Source organism: Poecilia mexicana, unplaced genomic scaffold (assembly GCF_051168715.1).
Source record: "Poecilia mexicana isolate PSO_F unplaced genomic scaffold, ASM5116871v1 scaffold_8, whole genome shotgun sequence".
Classification (NCBI taxonomy): Eukaryota; Metazoa; Chordata; class Actinopteri; order Cyprinodontiformes; family Poeciliidae; genus Poecilia; species Poecilia mexicana.
The window spans coordinates 11,221,500-11,234,312 of NW_028263377.1; the positions used below are offsets into that span (position 1 = coordinate 11,221,500).

General features: G+C 39.7%; 1 protein-coding gene across 1 annotated transcript; it reads right to left on the bottom strand.

Annotated features, from left to right (window-relative positions):
• Window positions 1-2,710: 2,710 nt before the first annotated feature.
• LOC106908520 (cytoglobin-1-like) lies at window positions 2,711-9,120 on the bottom strand. Its single transcript, XM_014974643.2, has 5 exons — window positions 8,992-9,120; window positions 8,878-8,912; window positions 8,632-8,768; window positions 4,343-4,574; window positions 2,711-3,472 (listed from the first exon to the last, which is right to left on the bottom strand). The coding sequence occupies exons 3-5, from the start codon at window positions 8,766-8,768 to the stop codon at window positions 3,308-3,310; spliced, it is 534 nt and encodes a 177-aa protein (XP_014830129.2). The 5' UTR covers window positions 8,878-8,912; window positions 8,992-9,120; the 3' UTR covers window positions 2,711-3,307.
• Window positions 9,121-12,813: the final 3,693 nt, after the last annotated feature.

Consider the following 12,813-nt stretch of genomic DNA (forward strand, 5'->3'; position numbering starts at 1 on the left):
GGTCGGACTATTCCTGCCTTGGCTCTCACTCGTGATTGGGGCAGATTAGCACAGAGGATTAGCCAGGATCAAGGAGCAGGCTGGTTCCTGCTGGAAGGGCTAGAAGGCAAACAGAGCATGCTGTGTTGCTATTCTGAAAAGAGCCCACACCGTGTTGTTAGCACAGCAAGCCAAATCAAGCTCCTTGTTACATTTTCATTCAAGGAAGGACACCTTTATTTTTTTTTTTTATTCGAAAAAGGCTTCAAAAAGTGTCACAATGTAAGTCGTGACATTGAAAAATATTAGTACATTTAAATGGTATTTTATCTAGACACGCATTGGTAAAAAATGAATAAATCCTGGAGCTTGCTGTAAGGTCGTAGTATTGATTTTAAACAAGACAGACGATAATTACATTCCATGAGAGAAGGAATTTTAGTATGCGCTTTTTTAGGGGGAGAGGGGTGTCAAATTTCAATGTTTCATATCCTCCAAAAAAAAGTATGTAGATAATCTGAGTAAATTTAAAAAGTGCTTTTTAATGACATTTTATTTGTATGGGTAAAAAACAGCTTTTGAAATGGAAAAACTTTTTTAATCAAATGGTAAAACAGTTGTTCCTTTACTGCTTGCTGCAACAAGGAGGCCAGATCCCTGTGCTCTCTGAGCGCAGCTCTGACCAATTCAAGCTTCACAAAGTCATTTATCAGTTTTCGGAACACACACACACACACACACACACACACACACACCCCCACACACACACACACACAAATCACACAATCTGTAAAGCATTCTGACAACTCAAAAACCCTGTGATTAAATTGTGTTCGGTCTAACAACACAAACTGAACAGTAGGGCTGTCGCGATAAACAATAAATCACTTAATCGCATGATAAATTAAACCTATCGAACTCATTTTAATTATCGGCTTTATCGTCTCTTCCTGTCTTTTTTTCTTTCTGTTGATGACACTGAATGAAAAAAGGCTCAACTCCGGTGCTCTTCCTTAGTGTAATGTCCAGCTCACACCACACGAGTTGTTGGTGGACTGTCGGCCTATTTTCAAAACCTGACAGAAATCCTAGGTATAACGGTTTGATCGGGTTCGTAGTGCCATGTGGGGTCCAGCCAAATGGGCACAAAATAATGGCTACAAGACCAGTTAACTAATTTTAAAACCAGGCATTAATCAATGCTTTACTAGAATCCACCTGTGATGCATGTGACTAGAGTCAGCTAAACTCCTGACTGAATGAAAATCATTATAACCTATTTATGTCACGTTAACGAAGAACAGCTGAAAACCTTCCGGTTGCAGTAGCAATTTGGCTCCAGTTCCTCCCCTTGTCATTTCTATATTCTTAGCACGAAATGTTGAATAAATATTAATGTTGTTTCCACATATCATCTCCAATGTCCGCTGGACTTCGGGTTGCGGTGTGTCAGCTGTTTGGGATTCCCCTCCGTAATTTCCCCTCAAAAAGGACAGAGGAGAATCCGCGCTTTCTGATTGGCTACCTGTCACATTCAACGGGCTGCATTGACGCTTCCAGTTGGGGGAAATCCCTGATTTAGATCGGAGCGGCCACGACGATCCACCGTAATACACCACATACTGCAGGATGATCGGTTACGAAATCACCAGCGTGTCCAACGTTCTAAGATCGTCATAAGGGGAAAATAAGGGCAAAAAAATCATGTAGTATGAACTACTGCATTAGGTAGTCGGATGTGCCCATCTTCTCTATTTAAGTCTCGTGATTACTGAAGGGCAGTAGTATACAGACTTCATATCTGCACTCTTTTGGTTGAATGCAGTATTTATTTCCACTTTGGCTTTATGTTGTTTAGTTTTTATTCAAGTATGTTCTTTTTGTTAATGGAGACTGAGAATCCATTTTATTTTTGTTTTTGGTTTAGTTTTTATTCAAATATGTTTTTTTTGTTAATGGAGACTGAGAATCCATTTTATTTTTGTTTTTGGTTGTTTAGTTTATTAGTTCCAGTGTTATGTGTTCTTTTGAAAATAAAGTATGTATATCTATGGCAGGAAATCACATGCATTATTAGTCATTTCCATTAAATCAGTGTCAAAAGGTCTTGAAACAATATTGTCGTTTATCGCAATAATTTTTTAGACAATTAATCACTCGGCAAAATTTGTTATCGTGACAGACTTACTGAACAGTTCCTTTTGTTATTTGCATGATTTGAACATACATCGTCCTCTTGGTTAAATCTCAATTCACTCAACGTTGTCTAACGCACATTAAAAGGTCAGCGCCGTATTATTGAACACTACTGTGGCAGCTTATTTTTTCCCAGTAAAACATACAAAATTTTCAATAGAGGCAACGTCGCCCATTTAAAAAAAAAAAAATTGTTTCTCCATTAATTTCCTGTTATCAGCCACATCCCAAAAATGAAAATTGTAGCCTAGTCAAAGTCCAGACTAAATCAAAGTGAGATGTTGTGGCAGCACCTCAAAAATGTCATTCAGGCTTGAAACCCTTTGGTGTGGCTAAATTTACACAATTCAACAAGGAAGAGTGACCCTAAATTCTTCCACATTGGGGCTGGGTTGTTTAGGCCTTTTAAATTTGTAAGGTGGCAAATGCTTTTTGTCCCAAATGATGTATAATTACAACACCGGTGTATGGAAAAAAGGCAATTTTGTGTGTGCTAGAAAAACCTGAAAAAAAAAAAAAATAATAACATGATGAGTTTTAATCAGAAGGGGTTCTTTTGTCTGTTTACTTCAAAGTATCCTCAGTAACACATACAAATGTGAGTTTCAATGAGGGGGGGGTGGGAAAAAAAAAGTACAGTCATCATCATTATTGTTGAAAATGTAGAAATCCTCCAGTATTCATAGCACATAACAAAACCGACATGAGTAAGTGAAAACAGGGAACATCTGTAAAACATTTGAACGTTTCGAAAGACTCCTGTTTACATTTCAGTTTCTACATGGACACATTTAATAGAAGGCACACCCTAGTCAAATGTGACCTCTCATCTACCGCTCCGTCTCTTGTTAGTATTTTTCTTTCTCTTTTCTGCATCCTAAGCGGGTTAGTCTTTGAAAGAGAACAATCACGGGGAAGGGGTGCTCTCTTTCTCTCACAAACACAATGCTAGCTATAAAAAGGGCACAGTACGTGTTCCTATATTTGTTTATGTAATATGTATTTTACATTGTCCATGATTATCATAGATAACAACAAACTGCACTGTCATATTACAGTCATCTGATTGCTGTTGCATAAAGCTGCAAAGCGATAATAAGATCCCCGTTGGAGGTGTGCTAATCTACGGGTTTCAGCCGCTGGAGGTCGATTGTTGAGTCCAGCCCACTTCCTCGTAGACGGCTTTGATGCCAGAGCAGACGGTAGCTAGGAGCTTGGTCCATGCTGCGCCCACCTCTGGTGTCATAACCTCTGGATACTCTTCTCCCAGGACTTCCAGAATCACACCGCTCAGGATCTTAAAAAGACACAAGCAAGTAGTTTACCTCAAAGTGGCACTTGGAGTTTGACATTTTGGGATTCTTTTGAAACATCATTAATAACGCAGCTGTTGTTATTGATTTTGCTCCCAGAATATTGAAGTCAAAGGAAGCCAGTCATGCCGTTCACCAATTTCTTATTTTAAATGGGAAACCCACTCACTCTGTGATTATTTTGCATGCATGCAGAGATTTTTTAGCTCTGCACTGGGTTATTAGCTAGTGATGCTAATAACCCAGTGAAATAACCCAGTTACTTCACTTGGTTTATTGGCAAAGTCAGGTTTAGTTGCAAAGAACATTTCTGCAACAAGTTAGTTGAAGTGCTTTACACATAACACAACTAAAAACTAAAACAAACAAAAAAGACACATGACAGTGGCAGAATAAAGAAAAGTAATTAAAAAACAAAGAAATGAAAAGTTGTAATCCAGACCAGAATTGATCTATTTTCCAACTATTTTATATACAACAACTATATGACAAAATCAATGTTTTGAAGTGAGCATCACTAAACCTTCATCTCAGTCCAATGAGATCAAGTCTACTGATTCTGGGATTTAGCATATAGAAACAAATCTGGTAATATTATCCAACATTAAACCAAAAATGTTTAGTCTAATTTAAAAACAAACAGTGAAAATAAAGGGAACCCCCATTGCATGTAAATGCCTGGTGTAAACTTTATTTCCTCTCTACCCAGACGTTTCAGCCTTAGCTGAATCAAATATTTCTCGATTGCAATTCTTACTTCACCTCAGGTGGCTGTATGTATTCTTTCTTTACATTTTGATCCGTTTGTTTTACACGCCCGCCGTTTGTCTTGATTTGATTCATGCGCTCTTTACCTTGAAGTACACTGGATCCACCTTGTGTTTGAGGGCGTGGGCTTTGCCAACCAGCTTCAGCACCGAGGCCACCTTTTCTGAGTCGTCGATATTCTCCACCAACGTGTTAAGGGCGTTCATGACTCTCTGGGCATGTTTTCTGAGCTGGGAACTATGCTCCAGCTCCTCCGTGTCCTCGATGTGCTTGAACTGGCTGAAGTATAGCTTGGATGAAGGGAAGTTCACAAACAGTCTGTGAGGGAGAAGAACATTAGAGGTAAATTTTAGACATTGTCCAAAGCCTTAACTTGCTAAAGGAAGACTTGGCAGAGGGATAGATGCTGTCACATTACTCATGTTTTTGCCATGTAAAAAACATCATGCAGGTCCAAACATAAAAAAGCAGAGTACGTTATGTGAAACGTGAAGTCTTGACAAGTCTCTGCATGCGTTGCTCATGATGTGGTCCTTTTTTTGTATAGTACGTGTGCACTCATTACATTTTGTCCAAAACAATAAGAAAACAATCTAAGATAGATCTCAAAAGGCTAGGTGTGCAGAAAGATGTTGTTATGCCAATGAATTGGAAAGTGACAAAAAAATACTGTGATAGGGTTGTATGGTTCAGATTTTTACAAGCCAGAGATACACATTTTTTTCTCAGAACTCTTCCATCCATCCTCCGTAGCCACCTTATCCTGTTCAGAAAACTTGAGGAAAAAAGATGGCAATTGGTGAGGGACGAGGTACAAATTCGACCGAGCGCTTTTCCGCCACAGGACCAACTCAGAGTAGCAATTTTTACAATCATTAAATCTATACGCACCATAAAGACTAAGAGGCCTTATTCTGGGGCTCGAGAGGAAACTGTAGAACCCAAGCAAATATCTACCACTCCTCAGACAAAGCGTGGAAACTGCCAAATGAATTGGACCGACAACTTTCTAGCTGTTAGGCAATAGTACAAACCACAGCTAGATGTTCTGGTAGAAAGAGGGCAAAAGGGTAGACTTACAAACCTCATCTTGCTTTTTTGGAAGATTTCCCCTGTCAGGCTCATCTGATTTATCAAACATTTATAACAGGTACAGTTACATGCAGCACTGATTACATCGTATATTTTTCCTCACTTTGTTTTTTGGGGCACAGGCAGTCTTCTCGTGTCAACATAATTCCCAAGTCTAGATTCTGTTCATTCACACTACGTGATTCAACTTGGGGCCCTTTCGGTAGAACAAATAGTCACTTTGATGTTTTCTTTAATTACATTCCCGCTTGACCCTCGGAGGTATCACAGTGAATTTTTGCACAGAGGAACCTAAAAGCTTCACCCCCTCACACAGTTCTGGGAAGGGGGCCAAAGCATCTGGTTGCTGGCTATCAAATCAAGATGTCCCATCTCCCCCTGGCTCTGCAACTGCTTACACAAAAAGGAAGCAAATATTTCTTTTCTGCGAGCTCTGACACATATGCTTACATATCGGGGTTTTACATGTGAAAAGAGAGGAAGTTGGAGTGCGCTCAGCGAGTTCGGATGGGTGGAAGGCTTTGAAAATGCCGAAGCTTCATAGTCCCTGTTTTGCTGCCAACTAATGAGGAGCGACAGTGTTTAATCTCTCTGTCTTGTAATTGCATGACCTGTGGATGCATATAAATAGCCTAATTAGAATTTTCTGTGGTCATTGAACTCTTAATCCTTCCTTATCGTTTCTCAAGAATAATTGAGGAGCTGAATTGAAGACAGCTTCTAATTTCAGAGAGGGAGCTCTGTGATTTGCGCTCGTCGATCTTATCTGCCAGCCAAAAAGACTGTAATTTTGTAGGATTAATATTAGCGCCGAGGCCCTTCGGCAGAGCGACACGATGTATTTCTTACTGCCTAGAGGAATATTGCACAGGGCCTGGTTTTCCAATCAATATTCATTCTTCAAATTCCTGAAGGCTGTGGAGGAATTGTACCGAAACATGTTTAACTTTCACCTAGGTGCTTTTTGTGAATTTTCTGACGATGAAGTGCCTCAAGAAAGTATCAATAACCGTTTAACTTTTTTTTTTTTTTTTTTTTTTCTTTTTGAGATAACTGTAAAATTCAGTGGATTTTGCTGGGGTTTTATGTGGCAGATCAACACAAATTAGTACATTTGTGAAGTGGATGTAAAATGGCACATGGTTTTCAAAATGTCAGATTGAAAAAAAAATTAAATAAAATGAAACCTTTGATGTGCATTTGTATTCAGTCTAATTTATTCGACCTAAATTTTACTCTGAGCAACCATTGTTTTGCCTTCAAGTGTTGCTTGAGTAGTGAAAGAGTCAGTATGTGAAGTATTTAACCTCTGGATCTATACCACATGACTGTCAAGGCCTGCAAGCCAGTGCTGCATGTTATTAGGAAAGTATAAGATAAGCAATACGGCCACGGATTGTATAATAATGACATAACTTGTGATTAATAAATGCATCACTGAACAGTGTTAATGCGTTTCTGCCTTGGATTCATAGCAAATACTGAACGCATATAAGAAATAGTCCATCCATTTACTGGATATAAATAATTATTTTCATCTCAAAAACAAGGTTTTATTGAAAAAGCTCCTTCTGGGCGACTTCTGGTGTTTTGACGATTAAACAATTTAGTTTCTTAATGACTTTACCACCTTACCTTGTCTTTACATTTTGAAACATATTCTTTTGCGTACGAAACAACAAGAGTCACTAAGCAACTTTGTCAGACGACATAAAAATAAATTATTTTCTGGCCAACATGCAGTGGTAAACTAACACCCTAAACTCATTATCCTCAGTGTGAAACTTGGTAGTGGCAACATCATGCTGTGGGCTGCTTCTCTTCAGCAGGTAGAGGAAAGCTGGTTAGAGTTGATGGCACTAAAATACATGACATTCCTGGTAAAAAACCTGCAAAAGACTTGAGACCTTAGTCGTCCCTCAAGTCTTTTGCAGTGGTTCCCTTGTTCTGAGGTCTAATTCTGAATATGCAGCCAGAGAAATCATCATGTAACCATGTAGATGGTCCAGTCAAAGCCCGTGCTTTGACTGGACCATCAAAGCATGGGCTTCAATTGGCATTCAACTGAGCAAGACTTGTAAATGTATGAGCTCAAATGATTTTCATCCAGTGTAACTAAAATTGAGCTGTTTTGTAGTGAAGAATGGGGACTTTCTATGGGCAAGGGTAGGCAAAGCATTCAGCTAAAGATTAAAATGGTGAAAGCTGGCAGAATAGAAATGCCTGCCACACTTTTACAATTTTGATCTATAAAAACTTGCTAAAACCGTGTATATTTTTTTCCTTCCACTTCACAATTGTCTTTTGTTTTGGTCTGCCCGATAGAATCACAAAACAACACGTAGACGCTTGAGACCGTAATGTAAGAAAATGTGTATAAAAAAACAATTGAAGTGGGTGTGAATACTTTTCCGAGGCTGCCTACGTCCCTTTCCTCATCTGAGAGGATGAAAAAAACGCGCGTTGCTTGACTAGCGGTGCATGACGCCACTCACATGATGCCCCTCTGCAATCAGAAAGGATTATTAAGGCACGCCGTGTCATGCGGCGAATCCCGTCACACATGAACAAATGTCAAAAGCCTCCACACATCCGTGCAGATGGCTGACTTTTGCAACAGTTTCCCATTCCTGGATTTCAGTGCTAATGCTAAAAAAAAAAAAAAAAAAAAAAGACAGCGACTGTGAGAGTCTCTCCAACAGCTCCGCAAGATTCCCATAAATAGATGGATTCGATTGCTGAAATGACTGGTTGAGTGTGTCAAAATAAAAGAAGTTAAAATAAACTCAGAGCCCTTTGATTTCTGGGAAGACTTAAAGGTCTTGCAGAGTGATGGAGTCCTGTGGCGGCAGGTATTCAAAACATGGCCTGTGCTTCAAGGGAAGGACAGCCAAAGATGTTTCCATGATGGATTTTAACGATTTGCTTTGATTACATGAGAAAACAAAGGAGATACGGAGAGATAAGGCTGTCGCGTGGAAAACATTAGCATCTAAGTGTGTTCCCTGCTGTATTCTGAAAACGCTTCAGTTTGGAATCTGTTCGTATTTCCTGGGAAAATAGGTCGTACATATGCAGGCTCCAGCAGATGCATCAACACATGTCAGCTCCAGAGAGGGGGGGAAAGATCAAATTCATGGTTCTGAAACTGATCAAAGTTGCAAAGGAGGGCAAAAAAGAAAACGACAAAGAAACAAAAAAAAAACAGCATCCCATTTTTGCCACACTCTGTCACAGAGCCACATTCACATTAATCAAAACCTAAAGCAGCAGATGGAAATACCTGACCAGTATGGCAACCCCGGCCTCCTCACAGTTCTGGTAGACTTTCGCCCACGAGTCCTGGATCATCACCCTCTCCTTGTCAGTCAGTGGGCTCGGGCGCTCCAGGTGGTCCACCTCTCCCTGCTTCCTCTCCATCTGGAAACACAGTGTGTAAGCAGGCTGAGCACATGCAGCAGGCAGGCAGGCAGGCTGGCTGGCTCTGGTGGCACTGCCCCTCCCCCAGAATAAACACAATATTTTCTACCTTTTTTTTTTTGCTTCTTTTTTTGGCGTCTCTTTCTAAGGGAGAGAGAGAGAAATAAATAAAAAATAAAAATTCCCTCTCCACCCTTTCTAAGTGAGAATCTTTGCTCCCTACCTCTGAGCCTCTGCTGAGCGAGAGAGTGTGAGTGAGAAGCCGGATGAGAAAAACACAAGAAACGCACACGGCGAACAAGGAGGAGCCTCCGTTGGTCTCTCTTTTTACACTCTCCTTTCCCACTTTGCACCCACCCTGCTTACATTCTTTCCCTCCCTCTGTCCACTTTACCTCTTGTAGGTGTTATGTGATGAAAACATAATGGGATCAGATACAAATCCATGATGGGTGAGCCAGATATGTCATGCATGCAAGAGCGGGAGCGTTGGAAGCAATATAACATCATGGCGTTATTAGAAGATAAAGAGGCGCACTCTGAACTTTTCCTCGAGAGAAACCGTTGCTGACTGTCCGAGGGATTAAACCTGCATTCATGTTCAATTTCTTACATAGCGCCGCTAATGTAATTATAGCATTGCTGATCCCTGTTGCAGACCAGAACTAGATCGTGTTGGGGTGTTTTTTTTTCGTTTCTTTACATTTTAAATTCTATGTGCACACCCTCGATACACCCACACGTACACTTTCCAGCTCTGTGGTGGTGGCAGTTGTTATCAGTGGGAAGAGATGTCTCACTTGTGTTGACACAGCGGAGATTAAAAACAACAACAACAACAACAAAAATGTATAGATCTGTGTTTCCTGCTCCACGGTTGGTTAGATGTGCAGGACATTTTTAACCTGGATCAAAAAGAAAAAAATAAAAGTACTACCAGAGTGTAGTACACACATACAGTGTTTTGAAAACGTTTTTATTAGCAGATAAAAATCCGAAATGTTAATAATTTGTTCGATAAAATCTTTGCAATTTTTTTTGCTGCATGTCTCCGATGATGTTACGTATCTAGAGAGTGAATTAATTTAGTCATTATTCTTTTAAATTCAAATCAATTCAATTACAAAGTAGTGCTCTTAATATCCTAAAGATAAGCTACAGGTTGTAACCCATGGTGTCCAAATATCTTCAAAAAGCTGTTTTGGATGATGGTGATGTCTGAGAGACAGATCTCCAGTAGAAGTCAATCTCGCAACGAATCTAAAGAAGCCCCTGACTGAAGACTCTTAGTGCTTGATACTCTCATGGCTGACGTGACGCGCTATCAGCTCAGTTTACAATATTGAACGGAGACAATATTTCACAGTAACATGTGATGGGTGACACCATCAGATGTTGACAGGCACTGCTGATCCGCCTCAACTGCTTTTGCTGCTTCATTCTACCTGCTTTTTCCAGGATGATCAGAAAGTTGAACAGAGAGACGTTGAACTCTGGAATATGATCCTTGCCCATTGTGATCGATGGGAAAGACGGTTTGAACTTTTTCCACTTTTCCGTTGAGGAAACGCTCAAACGTATTCGGATTGGACAGAGAGCATCTGTCATCACCTATTTTCAAATCTTAATATAAATTATCCTGTAGACATCAAATGAGCCTGTCTCCTACACCCATGTGAAAACACTTTGATCTAAACCACTCTGGCTGACTGCTTGGGGTCAGTTTTCCTGCCGTAACCTGTGGCCTCATCATGGGTCTTCCAGCATTAACATTGGAAGAAAATGTACAAAAGCTTACATTTAGTTTCAGCTGACCAGAGCAACTTCTACCACATGTTTGCTGTGTCCCCTCCATGACTTGTGGTTGATTAGCAGGCAGCGCCACATGACTTCCTTTCAACAACAAGTTCCTTCTTGCCCCTCTTCCTTCCATAGAGGGCAGATACAAAAAGTCTATGATTAATGGATGTCCTGTCAGCACACTTCAGAAAGAAATGGTTTGCACTAAATTTTATTTAGGAACATCAAAGTAAAAAGGGGTGAATACAAATACCAAATACATAGCACACTTTTTGTTTTTTAACTTGTGTGTGTACATTTTGAAAACCATGCATCATTTTCATTCATTTGTGCTATTTCGATCCCAAATAAGTTGCAGTGAAGTTTGTGGTTGCACATGAAAATATGTGGAAAAATGTAAAACAATTTAAAGATCTGTGTATTGCAAAGCAAGAATGGGCTGCTATAAAACTGGAACGACACAAAGTACAAACGTGCGTTAAACATTGACTTTGATAGTGAACAAGGTAAGAACACACCCGAATCTAGTTTGATGATTTATGTAACTGTACGCCTGAAACGTCTAAGCAAAAGGAACACTTCGAACACTTCAAGTCAGCTCTAGCCCAGCAGATTTGTAGGTATTATGTAAGAGAGGCCCACAAGGAACATTTATACAAAAATCTAACAGTATGTACAGCATGTAGGCAGAAAAGACTATACTACGCGTACTGCCTCCAGAGACAACACATCGTTTTTGCTTGATCAGCCTCTTGCAAGAGCGAAAATGTTGTGAACAGCTTTGGACTGGACTTTTGTCGTGTTCCATCTACAGTCTGGGATCTGGGAGTAATATCAACCCAACTTAACAATTTTCCATTTCAAAGTTTAAAAATTTAACGCGTTTTCGTGTCTTGAATCATACAAAGAGAGGACAGTCATTTTTATGACAGGTTATAGGACGATAACAAAGAAAGATTATGATTTGAAATCTTCCGGGGAGAAGCTGTGGACAGGTCAGGTGGCCATAAAATCAGAGTTGTTTAGCTAGAGAGTAAATGACTGCAATTTAATATGAAAAAGCTTCTTTTGTTTAAGCAAATAACTTCTACATCTTGTGGGAGCTGAAGAAATGTAAGATTTGCAGCAAAATGTCATCTTCTATAGGTCTTTTGTGGAAAGGACAACCAGCTGTTGCAACATAAAAATCAGCAAATCATAGACATCCCAGGAATTGTTGCAGACCTCACAGCTTCTCAGAGTTATGTCCAGACCTCCTGAGGGGGCTTTTAGTTACTTTGGCCTCATTCCTTGTAACACCTGTTGACCTGAGGTCAGTTACTGTTGCGTTTATATTCACAAACAAACTCAAAGTTTTTTTTTTACAAGCTAATAATAAATCTGCGCGCTTATGTCTATTTGTTATGGTGAACTTGTATTTGATGTCCTGCACAGTTAGAGCATGTGTTTTTGTCAATGCTGTGAGGGCCTCATAACTCAATCTTCTGCACTACTTAAATATTTATGTGTGTGGATGTATCAATGTGTCCTTGATCAAGTTCTTCATACACACGTTTGCTTATACTTCTCAAGCACAAAAATATCAACTTATGTTTGGGCAATAGCTAACAACTTCATGCAACAATTACTTTTTTTTAAGAAAAGAAAAAAAATGTTGCAAAATTTTGAATTTATTGTGGACTTTGTTGAGCTACATGGGGCTAAGATTATTTGCACAAGATCAAGCAGAACATACACCGCAAACGGACCCTGTACGTCGACCAGCTTCTGGGATAATTCAGGACGGATTTTTGGCCAGTCATCCAGGTAGATTTGCTTTAAATTTGTTGCTTTCTTGTCTGTCTTTAAGGATATGTTAAACCTTTGGAGAGACATTTTTTAAATTCCAGTTCTGATATGAATCTGGGTTAATTTTTCTGTTGGAGAAACCATTTTTGAACTGTAGGAGGAAGCTGGAATACCTGGAGAGAACCCACGCCTGCAGAGGGAAATTCCAACAAAAGTAAACAGGCAAATTCCATGCAGAAGATCCGATGTTGGCATTTGAACTCAGGACATTCTTGCGGCAAGGTAACATAGGTGTGCCTCAGTTGTGTACAACGGTGGAAAAACCCAAAGGAAGCAAGCTTCCAACACAAAAATCTGCTGACATTTAGAGGAGTATCATATTTTGCAAGATAATGTGGGACCTAAACCACGTTTTCAGACTTCTTGAGAAATAATAGTTGCAGAAGGTAGGGAATTTG